The 23,845-nt window shown below is 50.3% G+C and overlaps 1 protein-coding gene across 4 annotated transcripts in view; it reads left to right on the forward strand.

Annotated features, from left to right (window-relative positions):
- Positions 1–23,845, forward strand: part of LOC116947125 (uncharacterized) — a 73,366-nt gene that overhangs the window by 23,853 nt on the left and 25,668 nt on the right. For 3 of the 4 annotated variants that reach the window (XM_032962545.2, XM_032962547.2, XM_032962549.2), the window contains exons 3-6: positions 1,991–2,044; positions 5,467–5,617; positions 20,570–20,652; positions 23,395–23,508. In XM_032962545.2, coding sequence (XP_032818436.1) covers positions 1,991–2,044; positions 5,467–5,617; positions 20,570–20,652; positions 23,395–23,508 — 402 coding nt within the window. The remainder of the gene's footprint in view (positions 1–1,990; positions 2,045–5,466; positions 5,618–20,569; positions 20,653–23,394; positions 23,509–23,845) is intronic. The other variant, XM_032962548.2, reaches the window with a different exon arrangement.

The following is a 23,845-nucleotide window of genomic DNA, read 5'->3' on the forward strand; positions in this document are numbered from 1 at the left end:
GAGGCAGGGGCACACTGGAGGCAGGGGCACACTGGAGGCACGGGCACACTGGAGGCAGGAGCTCACTGGAGGCAGGGACACACTGGAGGCAGGGGCACACTGGAGGCAGGGGCTCACTGGAGGCAGGGGCTCACTGGAGGCAGGGACACACTGGAGGCAGAGACACACTGGAGGCAGGGGCTCACTGGAGGCAGGGACACACTGGAGACACGGACACACTGGAGGCACGGGCACACTGGAGGCAGGGGCTCACTGGAGGCAGGGACACACTGGAGGCAGGGGCTCACTGGAGGCAGAGACACACTGGAGGCAGGGGCTCACTGGAGGCAGAGACACACTGGAGGCAGGGGCTCACTGGAGGCAGGGACACACTGGAGGCAGGGGCTCACTGGAGGCAGGGACACACTGGAGGCAGGCGCTCACTGGAGGCAGGGGCTCACTGGAGGCAGGGGCACACTGGAGGCATGGGCACATTGGAGGCAGGGGCTCACTGGAGGCAGGGACACACTGGAGGCAGGGGCTCACTGGAGGCAGAGACACACTGGAGGCAGGGGCTCACTGGAGGCAGAGACACACTGGAGGCAGGGGCTCATTGGAGGCAGAGACACACTGGAGACACGGACACACTGGAGGCAGGGGCTCACTGGAGGCAGGGGCACATTGGAGGCACGGTCACACCGGAGGCACGGGCACACCGCAGCGGCTTGTGAGGGCTACACGGGGTGTTTGTGAGCTCCAGTCGCAAGCTGCATTCCAACACAAATTGGTACAGTGGATGCCGCAGGCGTGATTGTCCCAGAGCCGAGTCTGTGACAGCAGCAGCAAGCGGCTTTTTGGCGTCGCTCAGCGATTCAGGAGGCTGCTGTTGCTCGGACAGGGGCCGGCGACCTTGAAAAGAAAAACGAGAGACATTTTTTTTGTCTTTTACCAAAATAGTTGGAGAGTCGCATCACGCGCAGAGCCACTTGTACACAAACACGGACAAGCAGCGGGCAAGGCCGTAGCCATGGAGTCAACATTGGGGGGGACCAAATCTTCCAGGGTGTCTGGGGGTCCCAACCCAGAAAAAATATATATTTGAAAACTAATTTCCTGCCTAAAATATAAAAAAAATCACTAACACGTGGGATGTGTCCCCCCCCAATATATAAAATAATTACGGACTTGGCAGTGGGTATATAGCAGATGACAACAAGACACATTCTGACTTAATCAACAAAATAGATGATGGAATGAACTGCGTCTATTTAAAGTTTCACTGTTCCCCCTTAGTTATTCTTTGAGACTACGGTAGTTTGACTGTTGTACATATTGTTTATTGTTGCCACCAAGACATTCCATAGTGACCCCATTCCCTGCCATTAACCCGGAAAGGTGGCAGACAAAGAGCCGCAAGGGGGGGGGGGGCAGACAAAGAGCTGCAGGGGGGGCAGCCAAAGAGCTGCAGGGGGGGGGCAGCCAAAGAGCTGCAAGGGGGGGGCAGCCAAAGAGCTGCAAGGGGGGGGCAGCCAAAGAGCTACAAGGGGGGGGCAGCCAAAGAGCCGCAAGGGGGGCAGCCAATGAGCTGCGGGGGGGGGCAGTCAATGAGCTGCAGGGGGGGCAGCCAAAGAGCTACAAGGGGGGGCAGCCAAAGAGCTGCAAGGGGGGCAGCCAATGAGCTGCAGGGGGGGGCAGCCAAAGAGCTGTAGGGGGGGGGGCAGCCAAAGAGCCGCAAGTGGGGCAGTCGAGGAGCCGCAAGGGGGCAGTCGAGGAGCCGCAAGGGGGGGGGGGGCAGCTAAAGAGCCGCAAGGGGGCAGTCGAGGAGCCGTATTCCGGCTCTGGAACTGCAGGTTGTGCCAAGCTGTGGGTAACGGGCCCAAGCCGCTGTTGCGTTACCCATGCATGCTGTTAATGCTCACAACGCCAGCCACGTGCACTTCCGCTACTACTTCTTCTATGTCTATTTTTCACAGTACAACATGTACGTGACGCTTCTATGTCGTGCTTACAGAAACAGGCGTCGGCGTTATACCAAGTGGTGAAAACTGAAGTTGAGTTTTTGAAGGTGCGTCGTTGGGTGCCAAGCGTGCGTCGAGTCCAGTATCCCCCCGCCACGCCCCTTCGGTATTTCGGTATTTGAAGAGACCGCATCGTAGTCTGCATGACGCTTCATGACTCACGCTGATGTCTCCTTGCTCCAGGTGAGTAAGCCTGGATCTGCGATTACAATTCACGTGACCCACAAAGATAGTTTCGCAGGATCTGCAGTGATCCATCTAAACCAGTGGCTCTTTACCTGAGGGTGTGAGATGCCCTTTCTGGGAGTGAGAGACACTGACCAGATGTGTTAGAAAGTAAATAGTTGAAAATACAAATTAAGCACGGGCACGTAAGTACAACTACTTTGTTTCATTAAACTTTTGTATTAACATTGCAAAAATGTGTTTACAATTGAGACCCAAAGGGGTGCAAGGCTACAGTAAAGGTTAAGAACCACGAATTTAAACTAAACGATTTAAATTTCGATTTAAAGCTTTCGTGACTGCAATGATTCATCTTCTTTGGTTCTTTCGGTAAAGTCACGTAGAATGAGAATAAAATAATAAATTGATAAAATAAAGTAACACAATAATATTCTCACGACGTTTCGGCCACAACACAAGCGGCCTTCATCAGGTGAAGGGACGAGACTGTCTGGTAGGACAGCGCTGGAGTGAAAAAAGCCACGTTCAGATCACGACATTTAAGCTGTCAGAAGAAACAAAGCGCCTTGACAAAGGAATTAGCATAGAATTTAGCATTGAAATGGCCGAGTGATTAGCTTGTGACTGGTCACAGAACTGGCTATGTTAAAGTTAAAGCATACACATCCGCAGAGGCACCCCTTTTCCAGGTAAGGCCCACTTTTTTGCTTCGAAGCGACCTGGCCACAAATGATAGCTCAATGAAGTGGCTCATCATCGTCGTGTGGAGATGTTTTGCAGCCAACATACTGCAGTGACCGTCTTTATTCGACAGCTATCCGAAGGCCGCTGTGAGAATGACCGAAAGTTCGCGTGAAGTCGTGGAGATTGCAGATTCCTCTGGCATGACCAGTCAATCCACGATGGAATTAATTTACATGTATATCATTATTAACATTGATACGAGATTAACCATCCCGGATTTCTCAACTATTTTTTACACTTTACCAGATAAGGCCCACTGAGTTACACAGCTCTTATTTAAGAAGCGACCTGACCACAAATGATAGCATAACAAAGTGGGCTATCAAGGGGAAATTTATAGCTGGCAAATATTCTAAATGCGTGATGTATATTCTAAATGTGGAGGGAATAACCGGAAAACCCAGGGAAAAATCCACGGGACCACGAGGAGACGGAGAGATGCAAACTCCAAATATACAGGCGTCATCAGGGTCGGGGTCGAACCCACGACCTCCTGCATACCAAGCGAGGGAGTTAACATCTCTTTGCCACCCATCTGCGCTTACGCGTCTCATCTTGGAAAGCAAATAAGAACTGAGCCCTGGATCGCTGCTTGGATGAGCGACCACCACACATCATAAAAAACGCTGCCTGAGGCCGCTGCCTGAGGCCGCGGCTGCTTGCGAAGCTTCGTGGTGGGCACCAGGGGACAGTGCAGCTCAATACGTTGTACTGCACTGCGTTGTACTGCACTGCGTTGTTCTGCATTACAGAGGTGCAACTATGGGGTGGGGTTGCGGTAATTATGCGACGCATAGGGTCCCAGTCAGCCGCGATGGGGCACCGAATCAACATAAACACAAGTAACATGTTAACAGTTGTTTTTATGTTTTTGTTCGTTAAAATTAGCTGGATATCGTATCAAAGTTGCGCGATCAGCGATCACCCCCTTTGTGGGAATCCTAGAGCAATGGGGCCGGCATAAAAGCAAGATGCACGATTACTTAATTGTGAGTGTTGTACCTTTAGATCTTTATATTATTAATCACTGTCACCATGAGACTGTCTTCCTTTAATCCCAATACACGCTGTAACTAAAACAACATATACAGCATAATTATAGCCTACATATTATTGTATATGGGGTGAAAATCATCCGCAGCTATTTCAGTAAAAGTGAGTCGGGTGAAAGGAGGGCGGGCACAGTCGGGTCTTGCAGAGCCCCGTGCAATTGAAATCGGTCTCTGCGCCCCTGCTACAGGGCCGGATGAAGGTTCTTGTCGGTCTTAGGCACTTAAGTTTCGTAGGCCTTAAGTGATAACTCTCTCCAATTGGTACTGCTGCTGCCCGTGTTATTACTACCCACCTTTGTCACTCGCTAAAACTGATCCAAAACTCCGATCAACCACAGGACAACAACGCTACGTTGTCTTCCCTTGCACTACTCTCTATTGAGAATGAGATTGTGCGAAGGACACCATTTGGAGATGTTGCTAATTTAGCAATGGAAAAAAACTTCGAAAAGTTAATCTCCGGTGTTAATGTCTTCTACCTCATGAGAAAAAAACCGATTGACACTGACACGACTCTGCCTCTTTGTATCTACACTGTGCCTATTCTTGCTATATAAATATATTTATTCAAGAAGATATCTTGGTAAACATGTTTTTATAATCCATGTAAAATAACATGGTCAACATTTATTTTCGTAGGCCCTTTAGCTTTCGTAGGCACTAGGCACAGTGCCTACTGTGGCCTATTGGATAATACGGCCCTGCTCTGCTGGACTCGACTGCCTATGCTACCCGTTATCACCAACAACGTGCGAGCGGGATGGTGAGGATAGTTTTGTGAATTAACTCCCATGGCCTCACATGGCATGGGGAGGCCTTTGTCCAGCAGTGGATTTTCATGTTGACCAAACATCCCGATATAGGACCACATAGCTTGAGCAAATGTTGGTAGTGCCGGTTCTATGGCGGCAGCCCTGCGCTGAATCTATCTCTCCCGAAAGGGGTTAAAGGAAAACGGAACAATTCTCAAGTTATTATAGTCTCTCATCTAATCATTTAAGTGGCGCTCAAATGCCTGAGCAGCTCAAAAAGCCTCACCATCTCAAACATTCGAACGGCACCTCCAGTTGGCAGCTGTCCCTGTGTGGCACGCGGTGACTCGGCACTCAGCCTTTAAGCGGCCACCGGTCTGCCATCAGGGGGCGATGATTGCCGCTGCTGTTGTGCTTAATCCCAATTGAGTAATTTGATGGTATTTTTTTCCGAATTTGGCAATTTTGCACCCAAATGACACGAGGGGATCATTAGCGGCCACTGTGAATGCAGATGATGTGTGTAGTATGTTATGGTTGACACACCCGCGGTATTAACCAGGTCTGCCGGAATTAGAACCGCGAACCCCTGCAACAACCAGCAGACGCGCTGCTGCTTCTGGGCCATGTGTAGTGGGATGAACGGGGGTTGCAGTGGTGATGGTGTGTTTGGAGTGCGGTAGTCGTGGTGGCGTCCCCGGGAGAGTGCAGCGGTGGTGTGCCCGTGGGATGCAGTCGCAGGGTGGGGAGATGGAGCGGGAGATGTCGGAGCGGAGCGGCCGCTGGGAGCGTGACGGAGTGGAGAGAGCGCGCGAGCTGCGTTCGCTGCGGCAGCAGCTGGAGGAGGCGGAGAGGGAACGCGACACGGAGGTGACGAGCCTGCAGGGTGAGCCCTCCACCACCCCACCGCCCCATGCGCCACCACGACCGTACGTTGCTGCACTGGCTGCTCGTAAGGACGTTCATTCTGAGCTCTTTGCTGTTGTGGGCCGGGCAGCTCGCACTTGTGAGGTTGTCAGTTCAAATCCTGGCCGGGCGTTGTCTCGGCAAATCATCCCTCCCTCCGGGGTCGATACAATGAGTACCGCTTCGTGGGGAAGTTAACAGTGGTTACCCTACGGAGCGATCTGCTCCTGCCTATAGGAATGTGGAATTTCCACCACCAGCTCAGGATGGCTGTAAGTGGATGAGCGTCGATGCCACGTTGGTTCATTTGAGCAGCAGGAAATCGCCCTGACTTTAGTTTGAAGAGAGGTAGGAGAGTGCGTGGAGGAACTGAGAGGGGAGAGGTAGCAGAGTGTGTGGAGGTGAGGGGAGAGGTAGGAGAGTGTGTGGAGGTGAGAGGGGAGAGGTAGGAGAGTGTGTGGAGGTGAGAGGGGAGAGGTAGGAGAGTGCGTGGAGGTGAGAGGTAGGAGAGTGTGTGGAGGTGAGAGGTAGGAGAGTGTGTGGAGGTGAGAGGGGAGAGGTAGGAGAGTGTGTGGAGGTGAGAGGTAGGAGAGTGCGTGGAGGTGAGAGGTAGGAGAGTGCATGGAGGTGAGAGGGGAGAGGTAGGAGAGTGTGTGGAGGTGAGAGGGGAGAGGTAGGAGAGTGCGTGGAGGTGAGAGGTAGGAGAGTGCATGGAGGTGAGAGGTAGGAGAGTGTGTGGAGGTGAGAGGGGAGAGGTAGGAGAGTGTGTGGAGGTGAGAGGGGAGAGGTAGGAGAGTGCGTGGAGGTGAGAGGTAGGAGAGTGTGTGGAGGTGAGAGGGGAGAGGTAGGAGAGTGAGTGGAGGTGAGAGGGGAGAGGTAGGAGAGTGCGTGGAGGTGAGAGGTAGGAGAGTGTGTGGAGGTGAGAGGGGAGAGGTAGGAGAGTGAGTGGAGGTGAGAGGGGAGAGGTAGGAGAGTGCATGGAGGTGAGAGGGGAGAGGTAGGAGAGTGCATGGAGGTGAGAGGGGAGAGGTAGGAGAGTGCGTGGAGGTGAGAGGTAGGAGAGTGCGTGGAGGTGAGAGGGGAGACGTAGGAGAGTGAGTGGAGGTGAGAGGGGAGAGGTAGGAGAGTGCGTGGGGGAGGTGAGAGGGGGGAAGTAGGAGAGTGTGTGGAGGTGAGAGGGGAGAGGTAGGAGAGTGCGTGGAGGTGAGAGGTAGGAGAGTGCATGGAGGTGAGAGGGGAGAGGTAGGAGAGTGTGTGGAGGTGAGAGGGGAGAGGTAGGAGAGTGCGTGGAGGTGAGAGGTAGGAGAGTGCATGGAGGTGAGAGGGGAGAGGTAGGAGAGTGTGTGGAGGTGAGAGGGGAGAGGTAGGAGAGTGCGTGGAGGTGAGAGGTAGGAGAGTGCGTGGAGGTGAGAGGGGAGACGTAGGAGAGTGAGTGGAGGTGAGAGGGGAGAGGTAGGAGAGTGCGTGGAGGAGGTGAGAGGGGGGAGGTAGGAGAGTGTGTGGAGGTGAGAGGGGAGAGGTAGGAGAGTGCGTGGAGGTGAGAGGTAGGAGAGTGCGTGGAGGTGAGAGGGGAGACGTAGGAGAGTGCGTGGAGGTGAGAGGTAGGAGAGTGCATGGAGGTGAGAGGGGAGAGGTAGGAGAGTGCATGGAGGTGAGAGGGGAGAGGTAGGAGAGTGCGTGGAGGTGAGAGGTAGGAGAGTGCGTGGAGGTGAGAGGGGAGACGTAGGAGAGTGAGTGGAGGTGAGAGGGGAGAGGTAGGAGAGTGCGTGGGGGAGGTGAGAGGGGGGAGGTAGGAGAGTGTGTGGAGGTGAGAGGTAGGAGAGTGCGTGGAGGTGAGAGGTAGGAGAGTGCATGGAGGTGAGAGGGGAGAGGTAGGAGAGTGTGTGGAGGTGAGAGGGGAGAGGTAGGAGAGTGCGTGGACGTGAGAGGTAGGAGAGTGCGTGGAGGTGAGAGGGGAGACGTAGGAGAGTGAGTGGAGGTGAGAGGGGAGAGGTAGGAGAGTGCGTGGAGGAGGTGAGAGGGGGGAGGTAGGAGAGTGTGTGGAGGTGAGACGGGAGAGGTAGGAGAGTGCGTGGAGGTGAGAGGTAGGAGAGTGCGTGGAGGTGAGAGGGGAGACGTAGGAGAGTGAGTGGAGGTGAGAGGGGAGAGGTAGGAGAGTGCGTGGAGGAGGTGAGAGGGGGGAGGTAGGAGAGTGTGTGGAGGTGAGAGGGGAGAGGTAGGAGAGTGCGTGGAGGTGAGAGGTAGGAGAGTGTGTGGAGGTGAGAGGGGAGAGGTAGGAGAGTGAGTGGAGGTGAGAGGGGAGAGGTAGGAGAGTGCGTGGAGGTGAGAGGTAGGAGAGTGTGTGGAGGTGAGAGGGGAGAGGTAGGAGAGTGAGTGGAGGTGAGAGGGGAGAGGTAGGAGAGTGCATGGAGGTGAGAGGGGAGAGGTAGGAGAGTGCATGGAGGAGGTGAGAGGGGGGAGGTAGGAGAGTGTGTGGAGGTGAGAGGGGAGAGGTAGGAGAGTGCGTGGAGGTGAGAGGTAGGAGAGTGCGTGGAGGTGAGAGGGGAGATGTAGGAGAGTGCGTGGAGGTGAGAGGTAGGAGAGTGCATGGAGGTGAGAGGGGAGAGGTAGGAGAGTGCATGGAGGTGAGAGGGGAGAGGTAGGAGAGTGCGTGGAGGTGAGAGGTAGGAGAGTGCGTGGAGGTGAGAGGGGAGACGTAGGAGAGTGAGTGGAGGTGAGAGGGGAGAGGTAGGAGAGTGCGTGGGGGAGGTGAGAGGGGGGAGGTAGGAGAGTGTGTGGAGGTGAGAGGTAGGAGAGTGCGTGGAGGTGAGAGGTAGGAGAGTGCATGGAGGTGAGAGGGGAGAGGTAGGAGAGTGTGTGGAGGTGAGAGGGGAGAGGTAGGAGAGTGCGTGGACGTGAGAGGTAGGAGAGTGCGTGGAGGTGAGAGGGGAGACGTAGGAGAGTGAGTGGAGGTGAGAGGGGAGAGGTAGGAGAGTGCGTGGAGGAGGTGAGAGGGGGGAGGTAGGAGAGTGTGTGGAGGTGAGAGGGGAGAGGTAGGAGAGTGCGTGGAGGTGAGAGGTAGGAGAGTGCGTGGAGGTGAGAGGGGAGACGTAGGAGAGTGAGTGGAGGTGAGAGGGGAGAGGTAGGAGAGTGCGTGGAGGAGGTGAGAGGGGGGAGGTAGGAGAGTGTGTGGAGGTGAGAGGGGAGAGGTAGGAGAGTGCGTGGAGGTGAGAGGTAGGAGAGTGTGTGGAGGTGAGAGGGGAGAGGTAGGAGAGTGAGTGGAGGTGAGAGGGGAGAGGTAGGAGAGTGCGTGGAGGTGAGAGGTAGGAGAGTGTGTGGAGGTGAGAGGGGAGAGGTAGGAGAGTGAGTGGAGGTGAGAGGGGAGAGGTAGGAGAGTGCATGGAGGTGAGAGGGGAGAGGTAGGAGAGTGTGTGGAGGTGAGAGGGGAGAGGTAGGAGAGTGCGTGGACGTGAGAGGTAGGAGAGTGCGTGGAGGTGAGAGGGGAGACGTAGGAGAGTGAGTGGAGGTGAGAGGGGAGAGGTAGGAGAGTGCGTGGAGGAGGTGAGAGGGGGGAGGTAGGAGAGTGTGTGGAGGTGAGAGGGGAGAGGTAGGAGAGTGCGTGGAGGTGAGAGGTAGGAGAGTGCGTGGAGGTGAGAGGGGAGACGTAGGAGAGTGAGTGGAGGTGAGAGGGGAGAGGTAGGAGAGTGCGTGGAGGAGGTGAGAGGGGGGAGGTAGGAGAGTGTGTGGAGGTGAGAGGGGAGAGGTAGGAGAGTGCGTGGAGGTGAGAGGTAGGAGAGTGTGTGGAGGTGAGAGGGGAGAGGTAGGAGAGTGAGTGGAGGTGAGAGGGGAGAGGTAGGAGAGTGCGTGGAGGTGAGAGGTAGGAGAGTGTGTGGAGGTGAGAGGGGAGAGGTAGGAGAGTGAGTGGAGGTGAGAGGGGAGAGGTAGGAGAGTGCATGGAGGTGAGAGGGGAGAGGTAGGAGAGTGCATGGAGGTGAGAGGGGAGAGGTAGGAGAGTGCGTGGAGGTGAGAGGTAGGAGAGTGCGTGGAGGTGAGAGGGGAGACGTAGGAGAGTGAGTGGAGGTGAGAGGGGAGAGGTAGGAGAGTGCGTGGGGGAGGTGAGAGGGGGGAGGTAGGAGAGTGTGTGGAGGTGAGAGGGGAGAGGTAGGAGAGTGCGTAGAGGTGAGAGGTAGGAGAGTGCATGGAGGTGAGAGGGGAGAGGTAGGAGAGTGTGTGGAGGTGAGAGGGGAGAGGTAGGAGAGTGCGTGGAGGTGAGAGGTAGGAGAATGCATGGAGGTGAGAGGGGAGAGGTAGGAGAGTGCGTGGACGTGAGAGGTAGGAGAGTGCATGGAGGTGAGAGGGGAGACGTAGGAGAGTGAGTGGAGGTGAGAGGGGAGAGGTAGGAGAGTGCGTGGAGGAGGTGAGAGGGGGGAGGTAGGAGAGTGTGTGGAGGTGAGAGGGGAGAGGTAGGAGAGTGCGTGGAGGTGAGAGGTAGGAGAGTGCGTGGAGGTGAGAGGGGAGACGTAGGAGAGTGCGTGGAGGTGAGAGAGGAGAGGTAGGAGAGTGCGTGGAGGTGAGAGGGGAGAGGTAGCAGAGTGAGTGGAGGTGAGAGGGGAGACGTAGGAGAGTGTGTGGAGGAGCTGAAAGGGGAGAGGTATAGTCCATGGGCCCAGACCAATAAAATAACTTATTGGTACCAACTGAGGTGGCAAAGTCTAGTAATGATTTTTGTAATCCTCCATGTGTGTGGGACACATTCTCATATGACCTTTGCGGAGTGGCAGCTTAGTTTGAGTTACTTTGACTTTTATACCCATACCCTATGACAGGTGTCTGGAACGATGAAATGGGCATTATTACTGAAAAACTACCTAGACCAAAGTCAGTTGGGTCACAAACTGGTCTTTATTGGTTTTAATCCTCAATGAAAACACATAATAATAAGGAATAGCATAGTGAGGTAAGGAACTACTTGAATACTATAAACATTGACATTCGCATATACTTAGTCAATGATACGTGTAATCCTATATATCGTTAGTGAAGAAGGTTACATTATTGTTTTATAGCTCTGTGTACTTAGATTGTGTTAACAATTGTAACCAAGTCCAGATTCACCACACTGTGCATCAATGTATACTACTACTACCACAGTAATACCATCAGAATCACCACCCTGTGTCACTCACCAAACTGCTCGTCTATCTCGTCATCTGACTCCCCGAGCTCAAAGTCAGGTTCTGGATCATCCTGCCAGTTTTGGTTACTGCAGGTCTGTAACTTGCACATGTCTGTGCATGTCAGTCCATTTGACAGGCACGTGCAGCTTGGAATGTTGCATGAACACACACACTTGCAGTTCCCAGACCACATCTGTTGCAGGTAGGGAGTGCATCCAGTAAATGGCCAGCTTACCATCATCGTCTGTCCATCCATACTCAGTAGGGCTTGGCACCACAGGGTTAGCCTGCAGACAGCACTTCCAGATTGCTGCCTGATAGTTGGCTCGTTGAACATGCGTGAAGAAACAGTCTCTACATGGTGGCAGCTGGCTGGACTCGACTTCTCCCCTTTTGGTGCAGAAGAGCTGGTAGCGCAGTTCGTTCACCTCACCAGTGCTGATATTAGCAACATACATGCGACAGGTGAACTGCTCAATTTTCTGGAACAGCTCATCACTCACATTCCATGACTGTCCCAGTCGATTAAAAGTATCTTGGCAGGAAGTGTCCTTTCTCACCATCTTCAGGGCATTCAGCTTCCCTCGACCGGGGAATGCACTGACAGTGTCGCAGCCTGTGAAGGCGTGTAAGCCAATTAGGCTGTCACAGATGCTGTCTCCAAGTGACCTTGCCAGTTTGCCGATATCGACAAACCATGTGCTGTTCTGTGTCCCACACTTCTGGTAGATAGGGCAGGTTATGTCCTTCTGGAAGCCAAGACAAAGCACCATGATATCAGTGTCTTCAGCTGTGATAACTGCATTTGAGCTCACATTTGCTGCAGGCATTGCATGCAGGAGCAGACGGATGTCTGCTTCTTCATGCGTGGAGTGCAGCTCTGCTACTTCGTCACACTCATGTTCTGTCAACTTGTAGCAGGTTTCCTCAAGGTCATGTACAACACCTTGCCATGCAGCATCTCTCTCTATCGTGGGAGTTTCCACTCTTCCACCAGAAACTTGACTCTTGATATCCTCTCTAAATTTGATGACTGCTTTGGCTATAACATCTTGAGCACCGACACTCGTCAGGGTCTGCAGCTCCCTTTTGAGGGACTGATTTTCTTTGGCAAGTTCCCTCGTGGACAGGTTATCTGGATAGAGGAGGAGTTTTCTTTTACCATCAGAGAAGATGTGCAAGGCCCCAGCAATGCCACTCTCCAGCTTTCGCCTTATGTGCTTCTTGGTTGATTCCTTGACTTGGACAATGCCTAGGGAGTTCATTGAAGCAACCAGTCTAGACATGAGATCAGTCATTGTCATCACTTTAGGATTGCCAAAAAGCTCCATCCTGATGTAGTGTCTTGTAAAATCACTCAGTCGGACACGTTGTTACAGGTTACCTGCTTACACTTTATTACTCTATTCTTGCGCCAGTTGTAGGTACTCCTGTCTCTGTCTATACGGTCACTTTTGTTAACAAACTTCACTATCTACTTTACACCTCGCTAACCTGCCTGTGGCAGCTCTTCCTCTCTGCAGCTGCGCACTCACAGCTCTGCACACGGCAGTTCCTGCTCTCCGTAGCTCCGCACTCGAGGTTCCGCACACGGCAGCTCCCGCTCTCGGTAGCTCCGCACTCGAGGCTCCGCAATCAGCAGCGCTCACACATAGGCTTGCATACAGCTTCGCTCACATAGGCTTGCACACAGCTTCGCTCACACAAGGGCTTGCACACAGCAGTGCTCACACAGAGCTTGCACACAGCAGTGCTCACACAGAGGCTTGCACACAGCAGTGCTCACACAGAGCTTGCACACAGCAGTGCTCACACAGAGGCTTGCACACAGCAGTGCTCACACAGGGGCTTGCACACAGCAGTGCTCACACAGAGCTTGCACACAGCTTCGCTCACATAGGGGCTTGGCCACAGCTTCACTCACACAGGGGCTTGGCCACAGCTTCGCTCACACAGGGGCTTGCACACAGCAGTGCTTACACAGAGGCTTGCACACAGCAGTGCTCACACAGAGGCTTGCACACAGCTGCACTCACACAGAGCTTGCACACAGCAGTGCTCACACAGAGCTTGCACACAGCAGTGCTCACACAGAGCTTGCACACAGCTTCGCTCACATAGGCTTGCACACAGCTTCGCTCACACAGAGGCTCGCACACAGCTTCGCTCACAGCTTCGCTCACACAGGGGCTTGGCCACAGCTTCGCTCACACAGGGGCTTGGCCACAGCTTCGCTCACACAGAGGCTCGCACACAGCTTCGCTCACACAGGGGCTTGGCCACAGCTTCCCCCACTCTGCGCCGCTGCCCTCGCCTACGTTCCCTCAGACCCACTCACTCGTCCGATCCGGGCGGGGCGATCAACCATCACCCGCCCGGCGATTCGTGAGGGTTGAGGTCCGTCCCTGGCTTGAGCGGCAGCGGCGAGATGTCTTCACCTTGGTCCCAGCAACCCGAATTCTCGCCTCCTTATATCCTCCTCCCAATTATTCAGCTCCTGCCTTGTGTCTCTTTAGGGCCAGACAGGCTGGTGCCTGTCAGGCCATCAATCGCCCCTTATCGCACGTCTCTCTGGCAACACCTCCGGTGTCAGCGTGCGACCCCGGGCCGACCCCATCTGCAGCCGTTTCTCCCCTTAATGAGGTGGAGGTTTGCTCGTGCAACCTCACGTTGCACACGTGCACCTGCCTGCCCTCGGTTGCCCTCGGCCAACAGTGCACACCGCGTATTTTACCACACTACACTGATGAACAGCTTATTTTATGACTGATTCACAGCAGCTTCGTACTGGGCTGCAGCATCATTATACTCATTGCTGGCAACCTCTTTGGAAACCTCCCCTTTGGTGTACAGTCTATAGCATGACCTGTGGTAGTGCCCTTTAGCTGCTACAAGGTCTCAACTCACAATGGCAAGGATTCTGCTGTACGTTTTATTTGTGGCTACACTCCTGATCTTTGCATCAGCTCGCAGTTCTTGACACTGTACCAGTACTTCTCTCCTATTCTTTCCCTTGGCATATTTGTTGTTTTTCTGACAAAATATGCACTCTGCGTCATAAGTACTAGCCGTACTTGGGGCATGTCGAGCTGTTCGCTGAGATTCTTTCTCTTCAGCAGAGCCACTGGCACTTTGCTTTTCTTTTGCAAGGATGCCATCAATAACTTTCTTAATAGTGAAGATACTGCGACACTTTCTGTGGTAGTAGATTTCTGGAATCTGTCCCTCCGGAATGTATTTTGCCATTTCCAAAACTGGTGCATGATTTTGTATCTTGAGCTGCCCTGAGCAGAGTTCTCCAGGAGTCAACACTTTGTGGTGACACTAGCTTATCTGTAGCATCAGAACAGTGGCTGATGCACTCCAACCATGGTCGCTTTGGTAGTGGGTTGTTGCTTGCTTGTTCACCGGTGGCCATATTCAGTCAGTTTTCACCTGCACCATACAGTACAATCAGAACTCATCATTACTTTGATGCAAAACCTGAATTAATCTCTCAGTACTGTGGTTACACATTGACAGCAGCAGAGAGTTACAACCCAAAAGCAAAACTAACATTGATAAAGGGTCAAATGAATCTGAACTAATCTTAACTAAATTAAAGAGAGGTACTACAGGTGAATAGGCAAAACAGATTCGTGTCCTTTTATCAGAATGAAAAATTACCAGGTGAATAGACACAAAAATATACGTTTTTTTGGTTTTGTGACTTTCCCCCCATTAATTTATGTATATAATGTGTTATCTCATAAAATATGCACACATTTGCATATTATGTAAAACACAATATTGACTTAGTAGATGAAGTCCGAACTTTTTGGTTTGTTTTAATGTGATCAATAACTAATTGGTTGGTAATCTACTGAGGCTTTTGTCAAAATATTGTTCTTTCAGTTAATTATGTTAAAATACAATTGACACATGTTAAAAAACAAAATTTTCGCCTATTTTTTTAGATATACCACGTAAAATGAAAACGACAAAAGATATCAAAAATACCTCTGAACATTTCTAGCTATTCCAAATAGGAAGCAGTATGTAGAATTATGTGGCTTTACCTATTATGAAACATGAGTTGTCAAACTCGGCATGAAAAATGTCATTTTGAGAAAATCTCAATGCCAGTTCTGGAATTGTGATGCTAGTAGATTTGAGAGTTCTACACTTGTGTTTCCCCTCTTATTGTCATGACAGCAAAGTAAATAGCCATACATGACTAAGCTAGATATCTATTTTTTTAAATGCGGAGACAAATTGCGATGTTTACTTGGCGAAGTTTGTGTAAAATCGTAAAAACGAACTATTTATAAAATAAAAATAGTTAGTTTTTATGATTTTAATAATCAATTATTACCAATAACCAATAACAAATTTACTGGTAATAAATGTGTGCATGTTATGAAAGTTAACAATTTATAGAATCAAAATATTAACAAACATCAAAATTGACTAACTGAACAAAAATCACAATTTTTGCCTGTAGTACCTGGCCTTAACTAATAATATTAACAGGTACATTAACAATACATTGAGGGTAAAGTTAGCACTTTATATATCTTCACTGCACATAAATAATACAGAACTACCAGTACTTGCCTCCCCTGCCAGTAAATGATCATGAGCAAACAAGCTGCTAGAAACAGAAGGAAAACAGAGAGCGCCAATCTATTCCAGACTTAACTAAGTCACTGAAATTGAAGAACAAGCGTGAATAAATGCAAGAATATGTATGAAATACATGCCTTGGGGACAAACATCCATTTTGTCAATTATTTATTGTCTTAATTAACAGCAGAGGTGTTGGAATGTTTTATTTGTAACGTTCGGGCAAATAGGCGTGATTGCGTTAGGTGCAAAAACAGGTTTCCTGCGAGAAAAATTAAATAGCTGCTCTTTGGGAAAGGTTATAACGTATTATTTTACTTCTGTTGGTGTAACAAATTCAATGGCACCATTGAAGTTTTGCCACCTTGGGTGGTACCGATATCTGTTCTGGCCCAAGGACGAGTAGGAGAGTGCATGGAGGGAGTGAGAGGGGAGAGGTAGGAGAGTGTGTGGAGGAGGTGGGAGGGGAGAAGTATACAAAAATAACTGGACTTAAAAACCTCCCACCCATTGTATAACATTGCCTGGTGGCGTACATGAGGAATGTTTGGATTAAAAATAGCTACATTTGGCCACCACGTGACTGTCAGGCGCAAGTCGTCCTCCTGACCGTGGCGCGTCGTAGCGCTGTCATCAGGGGCCTTGACGTTACAACGGACACCTGCTAGAGACGATGGACACGAGACAATAAATGAACATAACGGCTATTCCTGTTTATAGACGTCACTGAAGCAGTATTTTACCAAGTATAATCGTTGTTTGAAGCCAGGTAACAGCAACAATAATTGTTTGTCGTTATTTTTGTTGATGTTACCTGGCGTTCGATGTTCCATCGCGAAGCTCATGGGCCCACAACCCGAAACCACATACGCACACAAGCCATGGCAGCAGCAGATGCGGATACCTGCTGACGATGCAGAAATGGAGAATAAAAATCTCCCCGCTATGCGACTGTGGTCACCCAGAACAGAACCGTGGAACATATAACAGCGAATCAGTGCCCGATTCCAAATTACACAGGAGGAGGAGCCATTGTTACAGCAGTGATGATTTGCCGCCGCTACTCCTGACGCATTCGTCTGCCACATCGACCAACTCGACGTAAAATGACGACCTGTTACGCTGCAGTAACATCGGCCACGCGGAGTGCGAGATTGCTGTTACCTGCCACTCGCAGGGGCCTCCGTGGCTACGCTGTGGTCTGTCGCAGTCTTCGCGTCAATAACAATAATTGCCTCCTTGTGGACAATTTAAATAAGGAACACGTTGTAGGCTTTCGTGACCGTATATTATCCAGAAAATAGTTTTTTGGGTTAGATCGTGTAAACATTAATCCCCCCACCCCCACCCCTGGCCTTTGCACCTGATTTGCTCACAAGTGACGACGTCACATCTATCCCTTTTTTAAAGATCGAAGCAGGAGGATTTCTACACATCTCTGGCTGTCGCCTGATGAGGCTGGTTATAATAACCGGCAAAACGTCATGTTATCGAATTGTCAATGTTGTGGGTTTACTCTCCAACACAGCAGTAGGGCTGTACTAGTAACTAATTGGCACGTTTTGTGTACGTGACAAACCTTACTAATTGGCTGTGTCGGGTGGTTTCAGGTTGTTGTATATATTGGGTCTTATGCATAAAAATAATAACAATTAAATGAAAATGTTTTGTCATTATCCAAAATTATGCTAATTTATGTAATTATGCAAAGTATGCATTTATTCCAATTAGGAAGGTGTGCTGTATGAAGTTATGCAAGTGCATGTAATTATGCAAATTTATGTAATTTTGATAATTAGGATTTGATTCGCTGTCGAGGGTTGTATTATCATTCGGGATAATACAATGAAGAAGGTGTAATTGTATGAAGTTATGCAAGTGTATGTAATTGTGCTAATTAGGCTCGGCTTCGTTGTCTACAGTTGTCTTATCAATCAGGATAGTACAATGATTCTCGCTTTAACTTTTACTGATTATGTTTTAGTGTTTATGTCAGGTCTCAAAATTCAGATCTCTGCGCAGGATATGGTTCTTATAATAAAAATGATTATGCATGAACTTAGGAAGGTGCTTGGTTGCGTTTGCAGCTCGTCCGCTGGCCGCTGACACCCCGACGAGTGGCGCTGGTTGCGCGCTCTCTCTCCTGCCCCGTGCCCTCTGGCGATGCACGATGTGCTCGCAGCGCATTCGCTGGTTGCCGATGCTGTGCGCTTTCCGCCCTTCCTCGAGGTTGATTGCTTGACGTTGCTCGTCACTCTTTCTCTCGTGCTGCAGCTGTTGGTGGGAGCTGGCACTCAACGTAGAATACAACTTTTAGCGATACTTCGTCTGTCAGCGCCGAACTCGTACGCGGTGACACATCGCTACTCTGCAAGCCTCGCCATCCTTGGTCGATTGCGGGGCCCACCCCCGGAACTTGCCGTAGCAAGACTCTATCTCTGTCGACTTCGTAGACTCGTGGCTTCTGCCAATGCAGCTCCCTATCGATGTGCCTGTCACGGGGGCAGATTCCCAGAGCCTGCCATTTTCAGTACTAAGTTGCATGATCTGTGTCCTTGCTTATATGTGAAATTCTCTCCCCTCTGCGCGTCTCTTGTGGGAGAAAAAAAAAATGCCCCGTCTCGTTCTCCTCCCGTGGCCACAGCCGACTGGCTGCTTTCCATACTATGTTTATGTTTTGGTTCCCCCCCCCTGCCTTCGTGGTGATTGCTACATCAAGGGGAAGCACCCTCCCTTCATACGTATTTATTGCTACTATGTGTTGTGTCAAATTGTTGGGAGACAAAGGCGGTTAGGAGTCTGGTCCTATGGAATACCTTACTGTATCGCGGTTGTGTGTGATTGACCTATTTCGCCTTGTATCTCTTTTGACTTACCCTAAGTCTAATACTTCATGATTATTATTTGGTTTATGTTTAACCAAGATTCGTGATCTACCATAGTTGTTACCACATGTATTCCGAGGGTTTTATTAACCTTTGTTCCCTGTCTGTATCCAGTGATCCGTGCTTTCTATTCTCGAGTTATATTTTGATATCCTGAGGTTGGAGATATAACTAAGTTTTCACTTAAGCTTTCTTGACTGCCAGAATTCATATTCCTTGGTTCTTTTGGTAAGTCACGTATATATAAATATACAATGAGAAACAATATATGAGATGAATAAGGGTGAAATAAAATAAGTAATAATAAAAGCCACTAATGTAGAATGCAGTCTATAATGTCGATTTATTCTTGTCGCTAAGTTTCGAACTTTTACCGTTAAAGAAAACGCCAGTTGTAATGTTTGCCCTCTGCTCTGCGTCCGTGCGAGTGAGTCTGGAGATTTGTTTGTGAACTGTCCAAAACGTCCGTGGAGGTCGTGTCATGTATGGTCCTTTGACAATCTGGAGGTTTTCCAGATCGTCAATAACCCCCCTTTGCCCCGGAGTTTATTCGGAGTTTATTATTTAATTGCTCTTTATGACCTCCTCCCTCCAGTTGCTTTAATGTGGCAAGGCAGCTGGGTGTGAGGGGTGGGGTGTGCCTCACCATTTCATGCCCTATGCTCACCCTGATCGATTATTAATTTTTTTACAGAATTATTCTTAACATGAATTTTTGGAAAAAGGCCTATATATACAACAAGATTTAACGGCACATTGATATTTATGCAATCACGGAATCGGGTGTCTGTGTGACCACGGTATTGGGTGTCTGCGTGACCACGGTATTGGGTGTTTGTGTGACCACGGTATTGGGTGTCTACATGACCACGGTATCAGGTGCCTGTGTGACCACGGTATCAGGTGTCTGTGTGATCACGGTATCAGGTGTCTGTGTGACCACGGTATTGGGTGTCTGTGTGATCACGGTATTGGGTGTCTGTGTGATCACGGTATCGGGTGCCTGTGTGATCAAGGTATTGGGTGTCTGTGTGACCACGGTATTGGGTGTCTGTGTGATCACGGTATCAGGTGTCTGTGTGATCACGGTATGAGGTGTCTGTGTGACCACGGTATTGGGTGTCTGTGTGACCACGGTATTGGGTGTCTGTGTGATCACGGTATCGGGTGTCAGTGTGACCACGGTATTGGGTGTCTGTGTGATCACGGTATCAGGTGTCTGTGTGATCACGGTATCAGGTGTCTGTGTGACCACGGTATTGGGTGTCTGTGTGATCATGGTATCAGGTGTCTGTGTGACCACGTTATCAGGTGTCTGTGTGATCACGGTATCAGGTGTCTGTGTGATCACGGTATCAGGTGTCTGTGTGATCACGGTATTGGGTGTCTGTGTGATCACGGTATTGGGTGTCTGTGTGATCACGGTATTGGGTGTCTGTGTGATCACGGTATTGGGTGTCTGTGTGATCACGGTATCAGGTGTCTGTGTGATCACGGTATCAGGTATCTGTGTGACCACGGTATTGGGTGTCTGTGTGACCACGGTATTGGGTGTCTGTGTGATCACGGTATCGGGTGTCTGTGTGACCACGGTATTGGGTGTCTGTGTGATCACGGTATCAGGTGTCTGTGTGATCACGGTATCAGGTGTCTGTGTGACCACGGTATTGGGTGTCTGTGTGATCACGGTATCAGGTGTCTGTGTGACCACGGTATCAGATGTCTGTGTGATCACGGTATCAGGTGTCTGTGTGATCACGGTATCAGGTGTCTGTGTGATCACGGTATTGGGTGTCTGTGTGATCACGGTATTGGGTGTCTGTGTGATCACGGTATTGGGTGTCTGTGTGATCACGGTATTGGGTGTCTGTGTGATCTCGGTATCAGGTGTCTGTGCGATCACGGTATTGGGTGTCTGTGTGATCACGGTATTGGGTGTCTGTGTGATCACGGTATTGGGTGTCTGTGTGATCACGGTATTGGGTGTCTGTGTGATCACGGTATTGGGTGTCTGTGTGACCACGGTATTGGGTGTCTGTGTGATCACGGTATTGGGTGTCTGTGTGATCACGGTATTGGGTGTCTGTGTGATCACGGTATCAGGTGTCTGTGTGACCACGATATCGGGTGTCTGCATGATCACGGTATCGGGTGCCTGCATGACGACGGTATTGGGTGCCTGCATGACCACGGTATCGGATGTGCGTCGCAATCGATGTCTTGCGTGGAGTGCCGCGCGCGCGTTGTAGTCCCTGTGCTAAACCCTCGCGCCCGTCCCTCCGATAGAAACGATAACCCGAGAGAAAGAGGAGAGTCAGCAGCTGCGCAGGGAAAGGCAGGAGTGCCACGTGTCTCTGCAAGATGCACAGGTATGGCTCGCGGCACGCATGCACACATGCCACCGTCCTCAAGCACACTAAAACTCCCGGCTCGTCACCACAACCACTGTGCGCGTTCGCGCACACTGACCGCTGCCTCATTCTTCTGTACAGGTGGTACAGGTGGTACAGGTGTATGTAACACGTTACCTGGCCATGGTGCTGCGTTGGCAGTGGTGCACAAAGCAGAGTTAACAAAGACAACTCAACGCGTTTTGGGCAATAACTCCATGGCCTTGCACAACAACACAACATGAGGGGTGACGTTTCGGGCCATGGTCCTTCTTCATTGCATGTGCTTAGAGAAGCAAGAGGAGAGTGGATGATACGAATTGGAGACTGCACGAGGTCACACCATGGGGGCATGATTAGAATGGTGTGATGCCGTATTTTCTGAACATGTTAAGAATACGCGTGTTCAATGCAGCTTCACATAAGATATTGGCACTCCAAATGTATTGCTACAGAAGGATTACTGCTGCATCTAAGCTGGACCCAAACAGCGGCCAACCTAGAAGTAAGAAAAAGGTTGCACATAGAAGCAGACGACCTGATGATGATACAGGCAGTGATGAGGAAACTGGCACTACAGTGAGGGAAAAAAGTATTTGATTGTGTACCTTTGCCCACGGACAAAGAAATGATAAGCCTATAATTTTAATAGTAGGTTTATTTGAACAGTGAGAGACAGAATAATAACAAGAAAATCCAGAAAAACGCATGTCAAAAATGTTATAAATTGATTTGCATTTTAATGAGGGAAATAAGTATTTGACCCCCTCTCAATCAGAAAGATTTCTGGCTCCCAGGTGTCTTTTATACAGGTAACGAGCTGAGATTAGGAGCCCACTCTTAAAGGGAGTGCTCCTAATCTCAGCTTGTTACCTGTATAAAAGGCACCTGTCCACAGAAGCAATCCATCAATCAGATTCCAAACTCTCCACCATGGCCAAGACCAAAGAGCTCTCCAAGGATGTCAGGGACAAGATTGTAGACCTACACAAGGCTGGAATGGGCTACAAGACCATTGCCAAGCAGCTTGGTGAGAAGGTGACAACAGTTGGTGCGATTATTCGCAAATGGAAGAAACACAAAAGAACTGTCAATCTCCCTCGGCCTGGGGCTCCATGCAAGATCTCACCTCGTGGAGTTGCAATGACCATGGGAACGGTGAGGAATCAGCCCAGAACTACACGGGAGGATCTTGTCAATGATCTCAAGGCAGCTGGGACCATAGTCACCAAGAAAACAATTGGTAACACACTATGCCGTGAAGGACTGAAATCCTGCAGTGCTCGCAAGGTCCCCCTGCTCAAGAAAGCACATATACATGCCCGTCTAAAGTTTGCCAATGAACATCTGAATGATTCAGAGGACAACTGGGTGAAAGTGTTGTGGTCAGATGAGACCAAAATGGAGCTCTTTGGCATCAACTCAACTCGCCGTGTTTGGAGGAGGAGGAATGCTGCCTATGACCCCAAGAACACCATCCCCACCGTAAAACATGGAGGTGGAAACATTATGCATTGGGGGTGTTTTTCTGCTAAGGGGACAGGACAACTTCACCGCATAAAAGGGACTATGGACGAGGCCATGTACCGTCAAATCTTGGGTGAGAACCTCCTTCCCTCAGCCAGGGCATTGAAAATAGGTCGTGGATGGGTATTACAGCATGACAATGACCCAAAACACACGGCCAAGGCAACAAAGGAATGGCTCAAGAAGAAGCACATTAAGGTCCTGGAGTGGCCTAGCCAGTCTCCACACCTTAATCCCATAGAAAATCTATGGAGGGAGCTGAAGGTTCGAGTTGCCAAACGTCAGCCTCGAAACCTTAATGACTTGGAGAAGATCTGCAAAGAGGAGTGGGACAAAATCCCTCCTGAGATGTGTGCAAACCTGGTGGCCAACTACAAAAAAAGTCAGACCTCTGTGATTGGCAACAAGGGTTTTGCCACCAAGTACTAAGTCATGTTTTGCAGAGGGGTCAAATAATTATTCCCCTCATTAAAATGCAAATCAATTTATAACATTTTTGACATGCAATTTTCTGGATTTTGTTGTTGTTATTCTGTCTCTCACTGTTCAAATAAACCTACCATTAAAATTATAGACTGATCATTTCTCTGTCAGTGGGTAAATGTACAAAATCATCAGGGGATCAAATACTTTTTTCCCTCACTGTATGTATTTGGACACATATGTAGGATGGACAATGACAGAAAAAATGGAAGGAACCGGAAAGAGAGAAAGACCTAATGGAGAAAGGCTTTACGACGACATCAGAGATTGGTGCCTGAGAGATATTTTCACTACTGTGGAGACACTGAGAGAGAGGGAGGACAGACGTCTCACTCGAGGGAACAGCCGTGCAATTATTTTCCGGTAAGGAATGAAGTGATTTTTGAAAGTGTAGTGTTCAGCATTTGGATTTACTTGACAACTGCTGCTTACGGCCAACACCAGTGACGATGATCTGAACCGGTCCTGGGCCTCCCCTAGGCCCACTCAGCCTTAAATGAGTAGCTGGTGTGGTGTGTAAACATCACTACTAAGGAGACAAAGGTGGCGTGGTGCTGGCCACCCACCCCCTCGTGTGCCGTGCCGCCCTTCGTAGGTACGACCTGCTAACAGGACTTGCCCCAAGCGTCTGGCAAGGCTCCACGGGGGGAGATCTTTGTCTCTGTGTGTTCGTGGCATTGTAGTGATGCAGGGGCGCGCGTGTTTCCGCAGGTACGTCTGGAGGCGTGCGAGCTGTCGCGGGGCAAGCGAGTGGCACGCGACATCGCCGCCGAGTTAGAACGGAATGAAACGAACGCAGCGCGACACGCACAGCGGCACGTGCAGGTGCCCGCCGTGAGCCCCGCCACTCGCGCGCACCCAGTCACGTAGGGCTTGCTCACGTTGGAGTCTCTGCACGCTTGCTACCTCATACCAAATTGTGAAAACTGAAGTTGAGTTTTTTTAAAAGGCGTGTCATTATGTGCCACGCGTCTTGTCTAGTCCAGTACCCCCTCCTTCGGTATTTGAAGAGACTGCATCGTAGTCTGCGTGACGCTTCATAACTCACGCCGATGTCTCCTTGCTCCAGGTGAGTAAGCCTGGATCTGCGAATACAATTCACGTGACCCAAAAAGGCTAGTTTCTTGAGATCTGCGGTGATCCATCTAAACTAAACTGAGCT

Source organism: Petromyzon marinus, chromosome 29 (genome assembly GCF_048934315.1).
Source record: "Petromyzon marinus isolate PM22_M1 ecotype Great Lakes invasive population chromosome 29, UKy_Petmar_22M1.pri1.0, whole genome shotgun sequence".
Lineage (NCBI taxonomy): Eukaryota > Metazoa > Chordata > Hyperoartia > Petromyzontiformes > Petromyzontidae > Petromyzon > Petromyzon marinus.